This window comes from Poecilia reticulata, chromosome 8, assembly GCF_904066995.2.
Source record: "Poecilia reticulata chromosome 8, P_reticulata-male-v2, whole genome shotgun sequence".
NCBI lineage: Eukaryota > Metazoa > Chordata > Actinopteri > Cyprinodontiformes > Poeciliidae > Poecilia > Poecilia reticulata.
Window position 1 is genome coordinate 14,991,709 of NC_088837.1, and position 23,250 is coordinate 15,014,958.

Consider the following 23,250-nt stretch of genomic DNA (forward strand, 5'->3'; position numbering starts at 1 on the left):
TAAAGCAACATGTCTGTTGTCTTCTTCTTGTTTTAACAAAATTATACAAAAGACAGCTGTCTCCTGTCCCCTCAGAGATCATATCTCCGACACCCACAGAAAGAAAAGGATACTCACTTGGCCACAGCAGTGAAAGCCAGCTCCACATTCAGTCCTGACCTGGCGCTGGTCTCCATAAAGGGAACCCCAAACTCCTGCAGAGTCAAAGCATTGAATGTTTATCAGTGTTTAGCTTTATTGTGCTCAGTGCTGATGTGACAGAGCTTGCACTAGAGCTTACAATGTCTGCAGCTTTACAACCTAATCTAAACAAAGTCATACACATTCTGCAGGTCTTTACCTTAGCGAGCTTCTCGCCATCTTCTCTCTTCACCACCCGGTTATGAGTGGCATCAGCCTAAGGTGACAAAAAGTTTTATATTTGCAAATTACCCCTAAAATGTAAAAAAAAAAAAAAACAAAAAAAAAAAAAACGTTTTATTTATTTTTTTTTTACTTTGTTTGACCGCTTACCTTGTTTCCAAGCAGCATGAGTACCACGTCTTGTTGGGCATATTCATGGATCTCAGTCAGCCATGCCTGGCAAATGCAATAGGAACAAGAAACCAGAAAATATAATAAATATCTGTTACAAAAAAATGCCCCACCTTAAATAAAACATAAAAAAACATAATACATGTAAACCTGATCTCAAACTTGACAAGAACAGCCTATTAAATTTAATATAATTGATAAAGAAAAAAAAAAGGAGAGAGAGAGAGACTACTGCTTCTTTGGCAGGATAATAGATCAACAAGTAAAGAAGATGTTACATTATACAAAAAAGAGAGCAAAAGAAAGCTTTTTAAGAGAGAAACATTCAGTGTTACCCTGACAAACCAGGTTAATCAACACTGTCTGCTACATCCTGTCTGAAACACGGGGGAAAGAAACAACCTGAAAGAAGAACAAACAGACCTGTGACTGTTTGCTCCGAGAGCAACAGAAACATTTTCTGCTATCTGGGTTCCTAAACATCCTTTTCAGGCCCACATTTCTCTAAGTAATTGTTGAAAGACAACAAAAAATAACAATTTAATTAAAGGAAAAAAAAAAAATTCAGATTTTAAAGCACATGGCTATTCACTTTCAAAACTTATGTTATATTATATACTTTTTAAATATAGCACCTTTAACCATGGGTTTAGATGAAAATTTGGATCTATAAATTAGATTCTTTTACTCATTTAAAATTCTGGTGATGATTTCGTGTTGGTAAAAAAGAAAGTTCCCGCCTCCCCACCTCAGGATCTGCCGTTTCCTCCCCAAAATCTAACACATCCAGTAGGTCCAGGACATCTTTATGACTGTCAGTTTGATTTCCCAAAAGGCAGATACATTTTAAGGCTGATTACTTAAGCTCCTTCATTTAAGTCCTCAATCTACTTTCTCAATTTTTATGCTTCAAAGATATGATTCTGGGGCCTCCGTCACACTGTGTCAAGAACAATCAAGGTCTGTTTCATGCTTTCAGTGCGCAGGATCACGACAACCTTGAGAAAATAAAGTCACAGAAACGTTTTCCTTTCACAAAACTAGCAATGTTTTCCACGCTGATGGGGCTGGACTTGCGTCATGACTTTAAGTTCAATAGAGATTTCAAGTTGGTGACAGGTGTGAGTGCGCAGGCTGGCATGTCACTTTTTATTAGCTCTGAGATGGACTGCAGAACTGATGCTCTATAGATTTTTTTCTGCTGGAAAAAAGGTGCTACCTCTGGCATGGTGATTTGAAAAAAAAACCCATATAAACTAAAGTTAACAGCATGGAGCTGTACAAAGATGATTTAATGGGGACACAACATTATTGGACATGCATTACACTTTGATATAAGTACAACAGCAGCATGTTTATTGTAAGCTTTGAGAAATATTTTAAGTCACTGAAAGAAAATAATTGACTTTACTGATCAACAGACACACAAAAAAATGACAAAATTTATTTGGAATTGATGTTCTATATTTGGTCCACTCTGAAGTTGTGTCAAAGGTAAAATGGGGTTTAGATCTAGTCAACAACCTTTTTGAAGCAAATGCTCTTTTGAGAAAGCTTATAGTGAATAATTATTTTTTAAAATGAAGTTCTCTGATTCAACCTGCTTGTGGCTACTTGCTTTGTTTCATTTTGTTTAGTAAGCCTTTACAAAAATCCTATAATTGCTCTTCACATGTACAGCATTAGCTCTTTGATCGATTCTCTAATTCGCTGCATTTCCTTTAAATCAATGAAGCGTCATAATTGATTTGATGGCGGTTGAAGTGATGCAGTCCTGATGGAGAGTCTGTGGTTTGCATGCAACAAACTGCTCCTTTGGGGGCTAAGCAGGAGTGAGTCCAAAGATCACTTGACGGGGTGTAGATCTGAATCTAATTCAAATTTACATAATTAATGCTTCTTCAATATTCTGTTGGGCTTTTTTTTGAAAATATCAGGAACATTTCATATTTGATTTGGTTTGAAGCGAATCATGGATGATGACATCTGTCACCAAACCCTGCAGTATAATTTTTCCCACAAGAAGAACACTTGACCTGTATGAGTAAGGCTGGGCAGCTTGCCTCGGTTATTCTCTTCATATGCTTGGATGCTCTCGATAAATAATAGCTGGTAATTATATCATTTGGATATTTATAGCATGGTCCCTCATGGGTCATTTCACAGATACAATCAGTGAATCCAGATGAGGCCACTTGTCACTTCCATTCAAGAGAATTAACTCTTCCCGCTGCGCTCACTTCACGGAAAAGAGATGCAATCGGATGAGTTCATCTGTAAACATCAGTTTCGGTAAATCCTAATGAAAGTCATTTTGTGAAGCTATTCTATACCTATTTGCTACAAATGTTGCAAATGTCCTGTCAGCGTTGGTAAAGAGTTAAGTGTTACGGCCTGTCAACAAGTGATTTTCTCCCATCTTTACAGCAAATCAGAAGCTATAAGATGCCAAATGCCTTTTCAAGTAAATATTCTAAGCCACAATTTATGCTACGCACAATTATTCCTTGGTGGAAGAGTCTTTAATAAATTACAAGCACATCCTCTTTATAACCACCTGTAACAGCAACGCTGGAGGGAAACCTGCTAGATGTTGTAAATCCCTGAGACCGGTCTAGCTGGAGCTCCACTGGAAGAGTTTAGATCAAAGCAGGTTAAGGTTTTCAATTTGCTCAGTCAAAGTGCAGGAATAAATCTACCTGAACATCTCTGAAACAAGAATTTCAGACTCTAGATTTGCGAAACTGTAAAATACACCCCCAAAAGACTTAGAGCTGTAACTGTAGTGAAAGGCAGTTCAGCAAAGCTGCAACAAGGGAGACAGAATACAAAAGCACTTTGTACATTTTTAAAAGACATGAACAAAAATGTGTAAGTTTTATTTTATAGTTATACCCTACTTTGAGTTGGTCTACCATGTATATAAAAAAACAGTAAAATACCTTCATTTCTGTATATTTGTACTTACGTTTTCAGTGTTAAAATATACTTAGTTAAAAAGTAAGTACAAATATACAACATTCAAATTTCAGAGCCGTTTTTAATTCAAATCCTGATGCCAAATATTTATTTTCATATTAAGGGTTATGTCTCAAATGCATTTAATTTCTTTCACATAGCACATAAAATGTATTTTATGAATACATAGAACCACATAGCAACTAAAGACGAATTAACTATGAGCTATGCAGCATATGGGCATTCCAGTTTATCAGTACCAGTGTAGTGGTCATTAACGAGGCTGATGTCTCTCTTTGGGTTATGCTACCTATGAGTCATCGTTTATTATTTCAACCAAATTTATGAATAGGTACAGCAGTGGTGGGTCACTGTCTGGGAGACAGCTGCACAAGCAAGAAGCCGTCACCTGCAGGAAGCATGAGAGGAAAACTAGATTACACACCAGTGCTGTTTAGGGAACGATTACTGGAGACAGTCCAGAATTAAGATGTTTGGCCCTAATCACCAAATGTGTGCTTGATAAAAAAACAAAAAAGAAACACATTAAAATACTCAAGACTCAAAATATATCGAGACAAATGGATCCCTAAGCTAATGACACTAGGGTGCAGGAATAGAATGAAGAAAGGATTATATAATTCATCAACCTGTTATTACAGCAAAGTTGAGTTAATCTTGTAAAAATGACTTTGGTTTTGCATTTAAATCACAATGAGCAACAAGAGAATAAACCTGACGGGTACTAATTACATATATTATTCCTTAGAGGGTCTCGTACTCATTAATTACTTGAAGATTAGGTTTTTTGAGGTTGCGTAATGTTGAGTTTGTTTACCAAGGTCATAATGGGACTGTATTTTATGCTGCTGGCTGGGTAATCATAAGTGACACTAGATTGGCCTGCTTATTGTTAATGCATATGTCTATATGCCTGGGCTATTCAGCCTCCCTTTCAAACAATTATGCTAAAACTATTCAACACCTTATATAACTAATCATTATACAGGAAAAATATGAACATGTCTAATATCCTCTGTGGCCACCGCGAGAAGAAAAGGGCTGTTTGTTCAGTTTCAAGGCTAATGCCAAGATCTTTGGCCAAATGCTCTGGGAACCAAATGCCAATAAACTGCACGGAGTCAGGAGGTGATAAATTGCTTCACCTCCTTATATAACTTGCATTAAAGTTTCAAAAGAGTATTACCATTCAAATTCAGCTTGCTTTGTTTGTAAGAACCAATAAAAACGATCTAGCACTCTGAGCTGTGAGTCGGGATAACAAGTCCAGACAATTTAAAACTTCTCTGAATTTGGTGTTGAGCCTAAAAGAGAGTCGAACAAACTGTCCAATACAGACAGAAGCTAAAACGGTATCTATAGTTACTTTAAGGTAAAAATAACCCTAAATTTGAATTTGTTAATGAATAGGAACGTTGAAAGATTTACAAAAGTCTTTACGTTGCAATGTTTCCTAAGAGCCAATGCATACTGCTATTGACAATTAATTCTGCTGCTTGTCTCATTCTGTAAATTCTTCTCAAGGATGAACAAAACATATGGAGGTCCCCAGTTATTTTTTTTCCTCTGATGTTTTTGCTGAATTCTTTAGATGTTTTTATAAGGCCACATAAGGAAGCAGCATGTTTGAGGTGTTTCCTTATAAGACTTCCGCTCTACACAGGACTAGTTAAGTCTCTCTTCAACCCTGAGAAAGAACCGTTACCTGTTTTTATACAGGCTCACCTGTAAACTATATACTTGACGGATGTGTGAGAAATAGGCGACGCATGACCCAATCAGTCAAGCTTGCACTTCAGCTGGACTTCTGCTTTCATGAAGTTACAATGCCAAAACAGTGACACCCGACGAAGAGACCATGACAAAGTCAGGAAGCTTGATGCTGCGTGTCAAAAAGGATGTTAAAAAGTAACAAGATGGAGACACAGAGTGAAGACAGAAGAAAAGACCGAAACATTTTAGAGGCGACTGGCATTAACAAGACAAGCTGTCACTTTGTACAGGTTGCAGAGCCTGCTCTCATGTTGATGTTTTAGTTTTTCTTCTGTTGTCACCGAGTTATTTTGTTCTCTTTCAGCTCACTTGATTTAAAAAGACCTAACTCTTTCAGATGATATACAAGCTGATATGCAATTTGAGATGAAAAGAATCTAATAATATAAGAGTGTTTTTTTTGTTTCTTTTGTAAAAAGAAATGGGTCTGATACGTCCCCACGAGGGAGTAAGTCCCCATGACGTGAGTGTGTAAACAGATTGAAGTCCCCATGAGGTGATAAAAACTAGAACACACCCCCGCACACACACACACACGCACACACACACACACACACACACACACACACACACACACACACACACACACACACACACACACACACACACACACACACACACACACACAAAATAAAATTTTCTTAAACTGGGATAGTTTTAACCACAAGACCTGATTTGGCAGTGCTGCCGTCACGTTTAAACCATGAGAAGTGAGCGTCTTCAAATGCCTTGAATGCCCTGATGTCTTCTGAGCTATAAAAACTAGAAGCCTAATGCAAGCACACATGATCATTATGCTGAAAATCCCAGCTCTCGCTTTGACTACATTAACAAACCCTAAATCTTTTCCAAGTAGGCTTGGAGTTTTCCCTCACTTTGCAACTGTGTTGCTCTCTTGTCTAAGCAGCTTTGCTACAGGGTTGACAATGCTATTCTTGCCCAGCTTTGATCAGAGGTTTACACAGAGAGACAGAAGGCAGAAGTCTGCTCCCGACAACAGGCTGAGTCAGACTGAGCGACCCAGAGGAGCGGAGGGTGAAAGTAGGACTTCTCCCCTGAGAGGAGCTTTAAGCAGCTGAGCAAAACACAATGACACCGTGTCACTGACACGCAGAGAAACACTGGCACACCGACGGAGAAACAGGCAAACCTGCAGTTGTTTAAAAAAATATTGAAACCGTTTTAATCAACATCTTTAGGAAGTAACAGAGATAAAGTAAGGGATTCTTCTTAGTAAAATCGTTGTGTAATAATAATAATAATAATAATAATAATAATAATAATAATAATAATAAAGAAAGCACTTTATTTCTTTATTATTTTCTTTATTATAAAAGAGCTCATATATTCTTATATTCAATCTATAAGAATATAAAATATTCTTATAGACTATTTTACATAAGAGTATAAAATATTCTTATAGACTGATGAGCTGTGAAAAGCTGCAGCCACACTCAATATAAAGAGAACAATGATGAGGACATATCCAGCTGCCAGTCATAAAACAACCAAATCAATGAATAACATTTATGTAAAAAGAAATGGCTACCATTTCCCGTGTTTTTATATGTTCCCAAGTCAATATATATTTTTTCAAAAACTATATTCACAAATTTGTAACTTTCATTAAAAAAATAAAGAAAAAACAACAAATTTCAGCTTTTTGTCACGTCACTTTGGCTCACTATCACTATGTTAACTGTAAAAAAAACCTTTATTTTGCATAGAAAGAAGTCCAGGTAAACAGACTGTTGGAACATTAAGGCAAATAACAAAACAACAGAATTAAGGGAGACTACTGGGTTTCTCAGCTCATTAAGCAAATTAAGGGCATTAAGTAAAAGCGCCTTCAAGTTGATCTCAGCACATCTAAAAACACTTAGTGTTTGTACAGAGGGAAATGAGACAGGTCATAAGTCTCTGCTTTATGAAGCACCACATCGATACGTGCTCATCATCATTTTGGTCTTTTTGGATCCAGGAGTATTGCTATGTCGACAAGGAGGAGGAGTGTAAAACAACACAGATTCAGAATTTAACTAATCTTCACATTTTTAAAAAATTACAAAGTCTAAATAACACTATAATCACATGCTTACCAAGTTAAAGTCTATTGAAGATATTGTGGAGCCAGATGTTTTTGCACAGCAGGACACTAAGATTTAATTTGACAGCTAAGGCCTGCAGTCTGACGTCCAGCATCGTTGCCGACTACTAACACTGGACTTCGAACCGTACAAGGCTGTCTCTCAAAATTATAAATGCATGAAAACGAAGCTGAGTAATTGAAATTTTAACATGAAGCCTATGATGAAGTGAGCGCCAAGAGTCAAGTGCCAGTAAAGTGGAGACTAGTTGCAAGAGGATTGTAAAGTTTTTTCACTGCAATGAAAAAAATGAGTCAAGTCATTAGGAAAAACCTTAGTATCACAAAAAGCAACTTAGAATGTGCTTTTTCAGACACACAATGTGATTCTCATTTATAAATCTCTGTTGTTGTTACTTCCACCGCTTTTAAAAAGGAGTTTTGCCTCGAGTCTATTTTCTGTCAGTCGTGATATTGTATTTGAGGTGCTCTGTTGCACTTTTTATGACAAACACAGTTCTTTGAAAAAAAAAAAAAGGAAAGAAAATCTCTGTTCACCTGACATCCATTCAGGTGAGGTAGGCAAGATTATTTTTAAGTTAACAAGATCCAAATTATGAATGGATTTTCTTGAGTTTCCGCATGACTGATCAAACCAAAGTTTGATATGTGTATATATATGAAGACAAGCTGACAAAGACAGCGAAAGGCAGTTTTACATCTTAAATTTTTCATGCAAACAACCACGAAATTGAATAGATTTCCTAGTTTATAGTTTGAACTTTGAACAGTCCATCTGGCAAATAAATATAGCTTAATCTAAAGTATTGAACTGTAGCTCTGGCTGTATGATTCAGGCAGTATAACAAAAGCAACAATATGAGGACGATGTGATGCTATCTTTCCAAGATAAAGAGATATTTCTAACCACTTTACTCTTTTTAAATGAAACACCTTTAACCGATTCATGTAATGGAGGAACTGCTGTTATCCTATTTCTGCTGGAATTGACTCCACCGCAAACCAACAGCAAGCAGCCGTAAAATCCATCTTGCATTGTTTGCGTGCACATACAGTAATCGCCCCATCTGTTTTGTTGCAGTGCTCCCTACATTCAAAGTAAATTGGAATATCCACAGAGAACGGCGGCCTGAGCACTGCAGGCCTCTTTTACCTGCAAGACGAATGCACAGCAACACTGCACTGGCTGCTGCCTACATGTCTACTCATAGACTGGAGCTGTAGCGCATGTTCAACACTCTACTGTTCAAGACTAGTGTATATCATGGCTTAATCCACTTGTATTAAACCTGATAGTGTGGAAAAATTCTTAAGTCGCAAAACCTAGAATGAGTCACTCTTCAAATGCCGGCACATCCTCTTATTATAAATAATTGCTATTTGACTTTATATTACTGCATTATTTACAGAGAGTTTCTCTCATCACCATCTGGTGTGCTGGTGCCATGACATTTAACTAGCAGTGATGTGGTAGGCAGGCGGCCATTTCATTTGAAGCCAGAGCATGCCCTGGGGACAGACAGAGAGATGAATGAAAACAAGCAGCCGAATGTTTCATCTCCCTCAAGGCTTTCATTGTATTTCCACAACACAGACGCGTACGCATGAAGCACTGAAACATCAGCACGTGCAATCTCACACCAAGATTTGCAAGCAAGAAGAGATCATTTAGCAGTCAGTGTAAAGGCTTTGGTGTTCAACACGGAACATTATGTTATATTTACAGGGCTACAAAGTGGGCTCTCTAATTTGGGCTGGAGCGAGTCAATATGCAATCAGTGAGGTTTTGTTTTTGGCAGCCTATTCATTTGGATAGGACTGACTGATTTTGAACATAAACACATAAAAGGTCTACATCGTTTGGTTCAGAATCAGATAGTACAGAAAACAAGGTTGGATTTTTTCAGGAGATAGGAATGAAAAAAAATTTGCTGGCACTCATGATGCTTGTTTATATTCTGGTTTCTACAGCTGCATCGATCAATATTTCTTTATTGTGTGTTCTGGTCGGTGCAGCTGATCAATTATGTGAACGTTATGAACAGTATACGTGAAATGCACAGAAAAATGCACAGAAAGGCCAAGCAGTGTTGAATTTTGTTTTTTAAATTTCTATAAAATTCTACTTGCAATAATGATTGATGCCCCTGACCTGAGAAATTCTGCAGTAACTATCACATGTATTTATTTTTTTTATGGGTAAAGACACCAAATTTTGAGAAAGGGTGAAATAAACGAAAGGTAACAGGTTTTTCTTTTCAAATGTCAACCCCATCCAAAAACAGCATATGCATGCATGTCACTGAGCACCTTTCCCATCTACATGAAGTACAGCACAGCTGCAGGTGCATATATGAATGCATATGTAAACTGGTAGAAAATATCTGGAAGGCTCCCACAACATTTCAATATGTTGTGGCAAGGAGACCTCCGCTTTCCAACACTATTACTGATACTAACAATACATTTTATTTAAAACACTCCTTTCAGGACACACAAGGTCACCTAAATAAAATAAAAGCAACATTTTTAAAAAGATAAAACATTAAAGAAAATTTAAGAAATGATGGGACGTGTTGATCAATCAAAGTGAAAATGCTTCTATGAATATTTGGGTTTTCAGTCAGGGTAAAAAAATTGCCAGAGAGTTCCCAGAGTGATTGGGGAAATCTAATCGTTGTTGAAGTCTATGAAGAAATCATGTGTTGAACCCGTCGAACGTGCCACTTCATTTGATTGGTGCATTTGTGCATCACAGGTTGCACATTTACAGAATGGAAAAGGTTTATATTCACAAAGTCAAATTCACTTAGTGTTTTAATGCTCTTTTATCCTAAAAGAAAAATAACTACAACTGATTAATACCATTTTTAACCCCAGAGGGAAATAATCATGTATCTAATGAAAAGCATTAAGTTATTGCATGACATAAGACATCCAATCCAAACTTCAGAACAGTGGCCATAATGAAATTGTTCTATGCTAACAAATAAAGTTCCTGGAGCTACATAAGGGATTATAAAAAAGTTGTGTCTTCATTAAAATCACTCAACTAATGCCATAGTACAAAAATCATTAAATCCTTAATTTATTTATTTTTTTGCCTTTTTCCAGGAGCAATATCTCACAGAAGCTTTCAATGGCTTATTTTCTAACTTCCTGTGCCTGCAAGCTGCACCGTGGTGCTAAAACTAATGGTTAAAAACTAATCTTCAACAAATGTTTTGTCTTTTATGCTTTTTCATAAGGTTTAAAAGTTTCTTCGCAGTTAATCATGTGTATCTTTTGGCAACCACAATAGCAGCAGCAGAGGCAGCTATAGCCCCCTCTTAACATGTTAATGACAACAAAATCACCAAACGTCTCAATCACACCACAAGAGCCAGGCTGATTTTTACAAGACCAAGAGACAGATTACTAGCAATGGCAACCCGCATAGACTTTTAGGAAGTAAAATAAAATTGCCCCTATGTTTTGTTTGAAGGACTGAGTTGCAACCTAGAGCTAAAATAAAACAATCTGCTAACTTTATTTTCAAACTTCCTAAAACAGAGCAATGATATTTAAGGAAAGTGACTGAATGTATAGTTAAATTGTTTTGATTGGGCCTTTCATGCCTTATATTTTAAGCCTCTCTCTCTAAAAATGATGAACAGCTTCAATAATGGTAATGCTATGGTTTTCTAACTCTGCCTCACTAAGGAGACAGTGACAGAATACAAAAATGAACAGATCCGAGGGTAGAAAATATATTTTTTTATTTCCATCTGATTTATATCGTTCCCTCAGAGCGACATTTATCACCATTAGTGTTCAATAACCTGAGTTAATGCTCGTTAGACAGCAGCATGCCAGCAGGCATCTGGGGCTTGTAGCCAGAATTTCTTACTTCACTAATAGACGCTGAATAAATGTGCAGTAGATGGTTGTAGAGGAAGGGAGGAAAGATGCTATTCTGTGCTTCATAAGAATACGCAGATTCAATGGGAGACTAAAAAAGTGTTTTTTAAAATAATGATGCGCAACAACCTCAAGTTTCAGGTTTTGAAATTTGGGCTTTTAAACTATATGTGCGAACACTTTTGGAGGCATTCTTAAAGTTGTGAACTTGTGGTATTTTCTTTTTCACTAACAATTCTGCAAAATACCACTGCAGGATTTATTTTCAAATACATGAACTTTTAAAACAATAAAATAAATAAACAAAGAAATAAATAATAATAATAAAATCTTGCAACGCTTTCTTTTAATGTATGTGGGTCAATATTGCCAATCGAGGAAGCAACAATCAACACAAGATTTGTGATTCTGGGCTATTTCCAAGATTTGAGGAGATAGTTGGCATTAGTAAACAGATTTTTTATTTATTTATTTTTTTAAAAAGCAATTTCATGTCTTGCGCCAGACTTTTCCTTTGGGGAATACTGCTCAGTTTTTAGAAGAAAATAATGAAAATCAAGACAAAGCTGAGCAAGGACTTCAACCTAACTTCTTTGAGGTAGAATTTGACAATTTCCAACCCATGATGAATACTGCTTGTGGTGACGAGGACAATGGTTGAATCTAAAATTATAATTACTACAGAATGAATGTTTCCACTTGATTAAATTATATTCTATCTTAAGTGGGGGCTAACTTATATGACTGGCCTCATTAGTAATTCATCAGTCCTGCCAGGATGCATCGTTGGAACATAATTTTCCATTTCAGCTTCTTATTTAAATGCACTGAAAAAAAAACTATATCACAGAGTTGTTGCAGGTTGCTTTCAGTTAAATTGGATGTTTCTTTCCAGGACATAGAATGGACATAATAAGCATAATCCTGACCAAATAACATCTGTCCTATTTGATGTATTAAATGTCAAATTAATAGAAGAAATAATTGTGGCCTGTTGCTGCGTAATGTCTAAAGAGATTTTAAATACGTTTTACAGAAAAGTAGGGATAATGCTTACGATTTAGAAAACTTTTAGTACAAACGATTTTATTAATGGACTCAACAAAAAAAAGGTTGGAGAAAAACTGACTTTTTCTTTACGATGAGGTAAAAAAAGACAGAATTACCTGGAGCTACTGTAACTGATACTTATATCGTATAGATGTGTCCCATTCAGAGGAAGGCTTGCAGGAAACATACTAAATTTCATGTTTCATAGCTGTGTTGTGAACATCTCTATGTCTCCTCCCCCAAAAGGATGAATTGAAATGTGGTAATGGGCTGTACCTCAGATGAAGGTACAACACCTTCAGAATAGTTCTGATGGTTTAAATGAGCAACACTAATTAACTAGGGTTAAAGGAGATGAGCTAAGATGGACATTTTAGTATCAGACATAAGTCACGATAGACTTATGTCTGAGTACACATTCAAAGTTGCCCTACAGTAGAAAACCTGAGGTTTTTTTTGGATAGATGGGATCCTGGTGGAAAACAAAGCCTGGAGTCCTGTGTGCTGTATCCATAAAAAAAATGCATAAGACTTTCTGTAGCTCTACCGCCTCACCAAAAAAAAAAAAAGGGTAGGAGTTAGTGTGTCAGATTGCTGACAGTTACTCATCCTCCCCTGTGTAGTTGCCAAACAAATTCTTCTTCCCGGCAGTCTGTGCTCAGACTTTTGTTTTGCTCTTTGCTCACATCTGAACTTGAAAAGCATCTTGCCTGCTTCAGGGATCACTCAAAGCATAAAGGAACATCACATTTCTCTACAGTCTAGTATCACACAGCCTCTTCTTCCATTAGAGCCCGTCGGTCCCCCTGAAAGAGCAATTTTTGTGTACTATGTCAAATACAGCAGCTGAAAATTGCCTCTCTTCAAGCTGTAAGATACACTTATTTTGCAAACAGAAACCGCAGATACATAGGTTGGAACAACTTGAACCTTTTTGACAGCAGACGGTGCACGGAACGAGCATAACCTGGGAAATGGTGGCTTAGGAAGGCAGCAATTTTAAAAGCTCCAACTGATGCTTAATGTTTACAAATGTTGAACTGCGACATGCTTTATTTTCAAAAGATGGTGAAGAGTTTCTGTTCAGCCTGTGCTCCAATGTAAAAGCTGTTTTTATTCATCTGAAATAGAAAAACAACAACGTCCTTTTTTAAATTTTATTGTCATTATTTTGCTGTGGGGAGGTTGCAATTACTCTATTGATTACGGTTGGTATTTTTCGCTTTAAACCTTCAGAGGGCATTCAGTTTGACTGCACATGCATCTCCTTAAATCCCCCCAGCGTGAAGCTGACATTTCTTGTTTCCTGCCTGGTCCAATCACTTTGTCAATGCAAACAGAAAAATCTAAAGCTTAGATCGTGTGGACACAAATGATCAACCAGCTGTGTTACAGTTTTCCAATGGGATGTTAGTCTTTTAAAAATATTATTGTGCAACCTCGTTCAGACCTTTTCAGGGCAAGAGTAAAGCTGCATTTTATGGATTCACATATTTTTCAGTTACCTTCAATCAATTTGGGTTAGAACTGCTTTAAATCCACTTATTATATGAATGATATGACATAATAATTCTATGTTGTTAGGAAACTATCATTGTGTTTCAGTCCCACCTGGACTCAGCTGGCAGCTTTCTGTGTAGAGTTGTCATGCTTGCTCCTGCAACACTAAAACTCAGTATTTGGAGTGATAGTGCATTTTAGGAATAGTCATATTTAATATATGTGAGACTTTAATATTGCCTTGGAAGTGGGCCAGCTCACTGAACAATAATTCTTAAGTTTAATCAAATTCAGAAGATAAATCTCCCTGCAGGGACTCACAGAGGAGAGGTTAACCAAATTGCTTGAAAGGCACACAACTGCAGGAAATAGATTAAGAGGTACAGCATAATGTAAAGTCTGGAGGAAAGAGAGGTCAGATTAAAAGCATTAGCTTTCTACAGATTCTTCTTGCCCGAAGAGTGATACGTGTAGCTGCCTGGGACTGCTGAATGTTCACATTCAGCTTACCAGTTATATTTCTCCTTCAGCAGGCAATGCAGTCCAGTCAGAAACTCTTCAAATGCACTGAGAGACCAAAATCTGAACCAATCTTGCCAGGTCACATTCAGTCTCCATACTCTAAATCTTTCTATCTTATCTTTCTATGCCCAGAAAACACAACCAGAATTCTGCTTACAGTATTAGTTGTGATATCTGGAGTGCAATTTGATTGAAAGCACAACAGCAAGTGTTCAAGTAAGACATAAGAGAAAAGGGTTCGAGTCAACCAAAAATGATTCAGAGTCAAATAAGAATGTTTAAAAAGAAAAACAAATTACAAACCTGTATATTGTCAAAAGATGATCTGTTGGTGACGTCATACAGCAAGAGCAGAGCTGAAATACACAAACATGGATTACGTTGAAAACACTTTGATAAACTTCTCACTGAATGTTTTTTTTATGTGTTACTAAAAAAAGTCTGGTTGAGCTCACTTTATTCTTTAGCAGCTCAGGGAACAGGAAAATGAAATGGATTATAAACCATATAATAATACTCATTTGGGAGAGCTGCTGTTTGTTGTCATTCAATGGTTCGGAACCGGATCAGGGAAAATAAAAGGTTGTTTGTTGCATGACTGTGGTAAGTCCTGTGCATCTGTGCGTCTTAAAATCTTGCCACACTAGAATTTGCAAATAATAAATAATTTAATGGCTGACATCAGCTTCTATTTGTGAGGAAATAAAATATTTTCTTTTGGCGTTTGTTTTACAATTTGAGGAGCGAGGCTGCATTAATTTAAAACAACAAATATAATATAATATACAAAACCAAGGTAGTTAATATGCTTTATGTCTGTTGTTTCCCGTTTGCAGCAAAAATAATATGATACAGTATTTGAATATTTACGACAAGTCAAGTCATTTTAAGCCACACTGTTGGTGGAAGAGAAAATTAACTTCAATAATAAAATTCAACCATGATAAAAAGTCATTCAGCTGCTTTGGTTTATCATTTGCACAACATGCTGGGGTTTAGTAATAACTTGAAAATGACTTCTTACAGGTTTATCACAGACATGTGAGAACCATCACTAAGAATTTGCTAAATTGCAAAGATAAAACCTGTAAGATGTGTCCAAACATCCAGTCACACAGACAAACACTGAGCAACACGTGACTGATTACAGAACATCAGAGTCCCTGAATCCTGAATGTGCCGTCCTTCCCTTTTTGAACAGACTTATAAAACCTCAGTACTTGATAAACACTGCAGAGTGGAAGTAAATGCTCACCTCTAAACCAACATGTCTTAGAAAAATAAACTGGCATAAATTCTTGTTTTGATGGCAAGCGAGCAACCTTTGAAAGTTCAATCAAAACAACACTTACGTACTTTCGTGCCCATAAAAACCTCTATAAATGTGTAATAATTTTAATAATGTTTGTTTAGGGTGTCGACACGACACAAATCTTAACTTTAGCAATTAGACAATTTAAATGAGACCAATTTAAATCTAGTTAAACAGAGTCAATGCATATATATATGGCCTTGATTTGAAGGTAAATAAATGAAGTTAGAATATTGAAGTTAGAAAATCTGCCTCAGATATTAGTTTTCAATCTGAGCACATATTAATTGACAAGGAAGAAAGTTGTATTTGTGTTTTGTATAAAAAAAATAAATAAATAAAAATCAAGAAGAACCAAACACCCGAAAGTCAGCTCAAACTTGTGAAACTCAAATTATTGTACTTTTGTATCAGAATCAATATACCACAATTTGAGAGATATTTATCAAATGGTTAATAAACAAAAAACCTTACTGCAACATAAGAGTTAACCATGGTTTCACACACTATTAATAATCACAAGATGTATTTTTTTCCTAGAAACAATAAATCAGCAAAAGGGTATGTGTTTTTCACCATGAGCATCCCGATAGTAGGCATGTGTCACACTGCGGAAGCGCTCCTGTCCAGCTGTGTCCCAGATCTGGAGACAAGATAAGAAATAGAAATTAAAGCAAAAAAAAAAAATCTAATTTTTTCTATGAGTTGATGTTAAAACAATGATATGATTTGCTTTGATGATCCTGTGTGAGCATGAAATTCCTACTTTACTGTTTTTACTAAAAAGTTAACATGATTTGCTTTCATCTGTGGTGCTAGAGTCACCCTGCAACTTCAGTAATAGCTCGTTCTAAAATCAGTTCGATTAATCACTTTACTTTATTAAGACTGTAGATATATGTATGTATTCAGATGATAAAATCAAATTAAAACACTTTGTAATAAGTTGTCACATAATAGACGTTTTTCTGAGTTCACTCGAGCGGAAGAAATTAGTCCAAAACATATTTTGCTGTAAAGAAAAATGGATAGGGATGATTGGCTTGATATTTGCAAATATTGATATATATGGGAGAAAAATAAATTATGATCAGTGTGTCAACAGTAAAGCCACTTTAAATTATTGTTTTAGTCACAGTTTTGTTTACACTAAAATTATGTTTGGTCTTTTCAAAGCTTTGTTTTGATCTGTGCCTCCTGATAAAAATACCAGTCGCAGTAATTACTTATTTGATTCATCTCCTACATCCATTTTGTTTTGGAGCCAGTTTTCTGAAACCAGCTTTGAGTTGTGAATCTAACAAAAACAGAGAAGGTCTGCCATCTGAAGTAGATGTGGATGTATAACTTTAAATCAAACCAGGTAAAAAACTAATAATCACAGAATCTCACATTTTTATTTGACTTGTTAATTCCGAGTATTTATTATTAAATTTTTTATTAAAAGGCAACTGTTTGATAATTTTCTGAGTTGAAGCAAGGCCATCTCTCTGGTTTGATTCCAATTTATGTTTTTTTTTTTTTTACTTTAAAAAACACTATGTTTTACTCATTCAAATCAACATGTTTGTCAATATTTTCCCATCCATAAAATATAAAAAAAACAACACAAAAATAAAATAACTGAGTTAAATATGGTTCCAAAGCAGTTCAAGCCACTAAAGATTTCTACACAATCGAAGAGTACTGTTATATCTTTTTATTTCACTCTATAGTTTACCTCTTTTATATTAAATCGATAAAATAAACAATTATAAATGTAGCTGGCCACATTTAACAGCCAGTTAAAATGTCTCACAGACATTTTAACTGGCTGTGTTGTACACCAGTATCAATCATAACATTAAAAAGCTACACATCTGTTTGATGCAAACCAGGCAAGCTAGACTCTGCTCACAATTTGGGTCCAATTATGTTTTAACCTTTTTTTTTTCTATTGCAAGAGCAGTGCTGTTTTGATCTTTGGATGCTTTTATCTACATACCTTTTCATTTTCTCTAAACTTACATTTTGATGGTGAATCACTTACCTGCAGCTTCACCTTGACTCCATCAATGGTCAGCACTTTGTTCTGAGAATGAAAGCAAAAAAAAAAAGTAATTTAAATGTTTCAGAACACGCAAGATGTCAACGTCTATTTTTGTTTGTGGCTAAAAGTTTTGTCCTGTCATGCTCTCATGCACCTTCATATAGTGCCCGGAATTTTCCATCAATTCTGCATTTCTCCACCTCACTTGGACTCCTTCAGAAGAGGTCGGCCCTATTATAATTCTCCTGGTGGATTAAGCCCCTCTGCTCTCCTCACAAATCTCTTTCTAACCTCTGAAGGCTACTGGAATCTCAGAGACTTGCAAAAGTTTGCAAACCATTTCAACTGTTTCACTTTGCAGCAACTACAGTATCTCCACTATAATTTGTCAGAATTTAATAAGATAAAAAAAAAGACAAAGTAGTGCATAAAACTGTCATCAGGGCTGTTTTTGCCGCAAAAAGGGGAGGAGTTAGGCAGAAGTGTTGGTAATGGAATGCTTTGTATGGCATGTATGGACTTTATATTCTACACACTTATATTTTTCAAAGAATAAGATGTGAATTATTCTTCTAACACAAATCATATTACTTGATACCGAGGAAGAACTGAGAGGTTTTCCACTACAATCATCCTACTTCCTATAGAATATCCCCAAGTGTTTCTGGCAGTGACCTCCTAATTCCCTAATACCTGAGGAGAGACTAAAGGTATTTACTGCTGATGATGCTTAGACCTGGATAGACCTGGACAGAAGTGGAGCTCAGACTTCTTCAAGAGACCCAAAGGTGGGAAATGACATACATATTCATGGAAGAATTTGAGCTGCGAGCTAGACTGTAAGTGGAGTCTGAAAGAAATCTCACAAGACAAGCTCCTTGTTGTTGTTGCTAAAAACAACCCAAAATGTGCTCAGAGGCTTCATGAATATTTAGTGACCCAGAAAGGAATGTGGTGATCACAGCACAGTGAGGACTTTGGGGGTTTAGCTCAGCTTGATTGCTTTAGTAATAATGCTGAATTTGTTAAGAGAAAAATGTTCAGGTTAGACCTTCTAGGGCCAGAAAAGATGATGAAATGGAGCTTCTGATCATTTAATATATGCCAGATTACTGTGATATGAAGAACTGTTCAGAAAGACATAGCAAATCCCATTTTAACAAGATCTACCTCCACTTTTGCCTACACATCTCTCTCAGCAATGGTATTCACAGAAAGCTCCACTTTAAGGCAAGTTTCAGTCCCCGAACTGCTGCAAACACCCTCAAAGATAAGAACATCTTCAAATACAAAATCCTCCACTTAGGAGCAACACACTCGGTGTTAGCCACTTAATGCTTCTCGTCTTCCCCCCCCAATGTTCACGACTGAGAACATACCCTCAGAATAGATTCACTCAAACGGCACTTCGTGCGGATCATAAATTACAGATGTTAGAGAAGCTTTCAGAGGAGCCCGTCAAAAGTGTGAGCCTATGAAACATTAATGGCTGCGGCATGATGCAACTAACAGGAACATGACGTCCACAGAAAGCCGCGAGATGTGACAAATTACTAGTGCTGATAAAGAGTCGTACGGAAAAGGCCATCCGAGGCTGTTCCACGATGTCTATGCCACTAGTGAATGACGCTATCTGCACTCTGCACACAAGTCATAAATCAACTCACCAGGGCAATAAACTGGAGAGCAGATGTGGGATGGAAGAACTGCGAGACAGGGTGGTAAACCCAGCCACCAGCTGCCATGTCTAACGCACACTGACATACTGTGCAAACACACAGCACCGAAGTAGTCAGTCACATAACAACCACTCCTGTCTGTGTCAGAGAAACACATTTTACCAGCCGGGGCTTAAAAACTGTGGTACAACTTTAAATAATGCAGTTTAATATCCATACAAATAAATATTTCATAAAGTTCACATTTTGACTGAGTCAGATTATGTTTTATGGTACAATAAAATCTTTGACAATCTTCTGTTTGTCAAAGATTTTGATAGGCAATTTTTTTTTCCACCTCACAACTCTGCATTGAAATGGATGAGAGCACATTTGCAAAAAAATATATATGCAGTGAAAATTGTGTTAATTTTTATTGAAAATTATTTGTCAATTCCTTCCAAATTAGGAAAAAAAAACACAGGCAGTGCGTTTCTTGACTTTATATCAGCAAAATACATCTACACCTATCTTTGCATCTATTGAACTGACTTATAAAATATATTGCCAATAAGTATTCAAATCACCCTAAAATGACTTTATTTTGTATAAAACCAAGCAAGTGCTAAGTTAAGTTGTTAGTCGCATATTTTTATAGGAAAATTCATCACTTAGATACGTTATGAGAATAACTAATACATTTTCCTTTTTCACTTTCCAGTACATTCAGAGCAAAGCTTAGTCTCTTCAAACTACAAGATTAAATGCTTTACAAATATTTGAGTTGTAAAGTACCAGACATGTTTAAAGAGCATAACAAATCACACATCACATTTACATGTAATATAACCTACATTTCTCAAGGAATTCATCTATTGATGCTGAACTTGTTGAGTGAAAAAAACAATATTTTCCAGGAAAAATGATTTGACCAAAATCCTGGAAATTCATTGGAGAGCAGAGCTTAATATAGCCAAAAAGAACAAATAAGGTTTCATCTGAGAAATTGAACACCCGCTGCAGAGCTCTGAGGTAAAGTTTTTCTTCATTTTTGACTGAAGCCCTGCTTTTCCAAACCACAGCAACACCTGCAGTCAGTGTAATAGGGGCAGCTTTCACTTTTATTGATTTTCTCACTTGGGTGGCCAGGTGAGGCTGAAGATAGACTAATTGAAAGAGTGAAGGGCCTTTGGGTCCTTTTAGAACTGAAACTGCCTGCAGTGCTGCAAAAACAATACCCTACTCTCCTCATTCAATTGCAGAGGATGGCAGCAAAATAATAATAATAATAATAATAATAATTTCAAAAAGCATAATGACATTAGAAACAGAGGGGTCATTTGCCTTAATGCAAGGCTGTATAATAAGTTAGGTTTTCATCCACTGCCCTTGTCCAAAACAACAGCAAAAAAAGAGATTTGAATTTGACTCAAATATTATATTTTAATATTTTACGAGGCAAGCTAAATTGACTGCATTTTCATATTTCAGGAAAGCCTCTGGTTTGAGTTTGATCCTCCACCTGTAACCTGCAGCAAAACGCTCACACCAACGCAGAGACTCGCTGCGATCAAGGCGATCCCTGAGGCAGGTCAGACACAAGCAGTTTTGGGGGAATCTTATCATGCAGTCATTACTCATCTGAACGCAGTGAGAGCCAGTCTCGACTCTTTCAAATGTTTGTCTTCGTGATATTTCACAAGGAGTGCTGATAAAAATGGAAACGGCATTACGGCTCTAAGCATGCGCTTGTGCTGCGGCCAAGCGCGATGGTGAATAATCGTATGAGGCGGAGGGACCATGCTGTGAAGTATAGCTGGTCGTCAAAACTCCAACTCTCAAACGTGCATGCTATTCTGGATAATGAGTGTAGAGAAAACACAAACTAGGCACTGTTACGGGCGTCAGGATTGATCTATTTGTCTCAGTCAACGTACCCTGCTTCCACAAATGGAGGCTCATGAATAGCTAAACTCAAACCATATTGACAAGCTCCTAAAAACTAAACCAGTTACACATCCGTAAATTAGAATAACAGAACTAAAAGCACCCTGATATCTTTAAGTAATCACAATTCTTGAAAACTTTTTTTTTCCAATATCACTTTATTGCTCCCCCGATACTCAACAATAAAGCATTTCATTCCATCATTAAATATTCACAGCGCTCCTCGGCGCTCACCTCTCTAGATTCCAGTGACATTAGAGCGGCAGGTGGTAAAGCTGCTCATCATTAATAACAGACACCTCTATTGGTGATGCAAACACCCATTTGATGCCTTCAATTTAGTGAAAGCAGAGACTAAAAGCATTGCAAAAAAGGTCTTCATAAAGGAACCACTTCTCTTTTGCAGTGGGAAAAGGCCGTATATTTTAGCTTAAGTCATTGTTCAATAAATGAAGCAAAATTTTAAGAGGCAGTGCGACTTGGTATGGTTATGCTTGATTTTTTTTATTCGCACTCACTCAGGAAAGCAGGCATGGAACAAAATGGCAGGCAGCAGAGTTTGTAACAGAGAGACCAGTCAGCCGTCTCTTCATTAAGCACAACAGAAAAAAGTACAAGACCAGCGAGGCTATGACTGGATGGGCAGTGACATTAACAATGACATAAGATGTCAAAGAAAAATGTTCAAAAGACAAGATGAAAAGTGAGTTTCATCCTCTTGCTGCATCTCAGTCTGCTTGTCTGTATTCACTCTCCTCTAAAATGGTTATGAAATAAAATTTAACAGTCACTGAACACATGAATAGTGCCAAGTAAATGTATTTCAAACTCCTTGAACTTTCCCATATTTTCTCCGATGGAGTCCACGTGCATGTAAGGTAATGTCAGTGTAAATACAACAGTGTTGTCAAGGAACTCAGAGGTTTATGAGAAAACATTAGTGAAAAAAAAACAAAAAAAACCCAGCCTCAAGTCCAATGAGCAAAACAGAGAGGTTGGAATGTTGTGAAAAAGTAAAATATTGGGTACTCATGGTGTCACGGTCTGATCAGATATTAATTCAAAACAACTTCAAAGGTTTCCCGAGCCTCTAAATGGTCTGGGTCAGTAGGTTGCACAATGTTAGAGGACTGTCGACTTGACAAATGTCCAGACAGGAGAGTAAACCTGAAAAGGTTGATGAAGTGAGCGCAGCCAGGACATTTTAGGCCAATTTATGCTTCCTTATGCTGAAACACATTATGGAGAGGCTGATTTCATTTATCAGCAAGACTTGGAATTTGTCCATACTGCCAAAGGTACCAAAAGCCGGTTCCACGGCCACAGTGCTACTGGTACTGGCAGACAAACTAGCCTGACTTGAACCCCATAGAGAACATATGTTGGACTATCAAAAGGAGACTGAGAGACACCAGAGGCCCAACAATAACATGACACAGAGGCTGATACCCTCCAACTCATGCTGCATTGATGCAGTAATGCATTCAGAAAGAAACCTAACAAAGTACCACCTGCATAGACATGAACAAACTTTTCAGAACACACTTCACATTTAGATTATGCAATATTCACATTTCATAAGACCTTCACTTTAGAGTTTCCAATATCAGTAAGCCCTAGCCATCACAAAGAAACAAAGGCATAAAATATTTCCATGTGTACTATATGTGTATATATGTGTATTTATAAGCATTAGGACATGGATAACTTACTCAGCCTCTACAGTGAAGTCCACAGATTATAAAGTTCTGATAAAGAAAACATTTAGTGTACCCTTGCAGTACAAGGTCCTTTTATCAGTCTCTGATAAAAGGAAAAATTGGACGTTTTTGTTGTAAATATAATTAAGCTCCTCATCACAGCAGAACCTTGCTCTTGTATTTTTGAACACAAAGGAAACCAAGGGCAAGATTCAACAACCCTGAAGCAGAATGACCAT

At 36.7% G+C, this 23,250-nt stretch overlaps 1 protein-coding gene across 2 annotated transcripts in view; it reads right to left on the reverse strand.

The window, feature by feature from the left end:
* Positions 1-23,250, reverse strand: part of LOC103468887 (ras-related protein Rab-26) — a 49,420-nt gene that overhangs the window by 2,479 nt on the left and 23,691 nt on the right. For both annotated transcript variants that reach the window (XM_081610045.1, XM_081610046.1), the window contains exons 3-8: positions 17,707-17,748; positions 16,254-16,320; positions 14,669-14,721; positions 514-579; positions 341-397; positions 118-194 (exon numbers count right to left, since the gene is read on the reverse strand). In XM_081610045.1, coding sequence (XP_081466171.1) covers positions 118-194; positions 341-397; positions 514-579; positions 14,669-14,721; positions 16,254-16,320; positions 17,707-17,748 — 362 coding nt within the window. The remainder of the gene's footprint in view (positions 1-117; positions 195-340; positions 398-513; positions 580-14,668; positions 14,722-16,253; positions 16,321-17,706; positions 17,749-23,250) is intronic.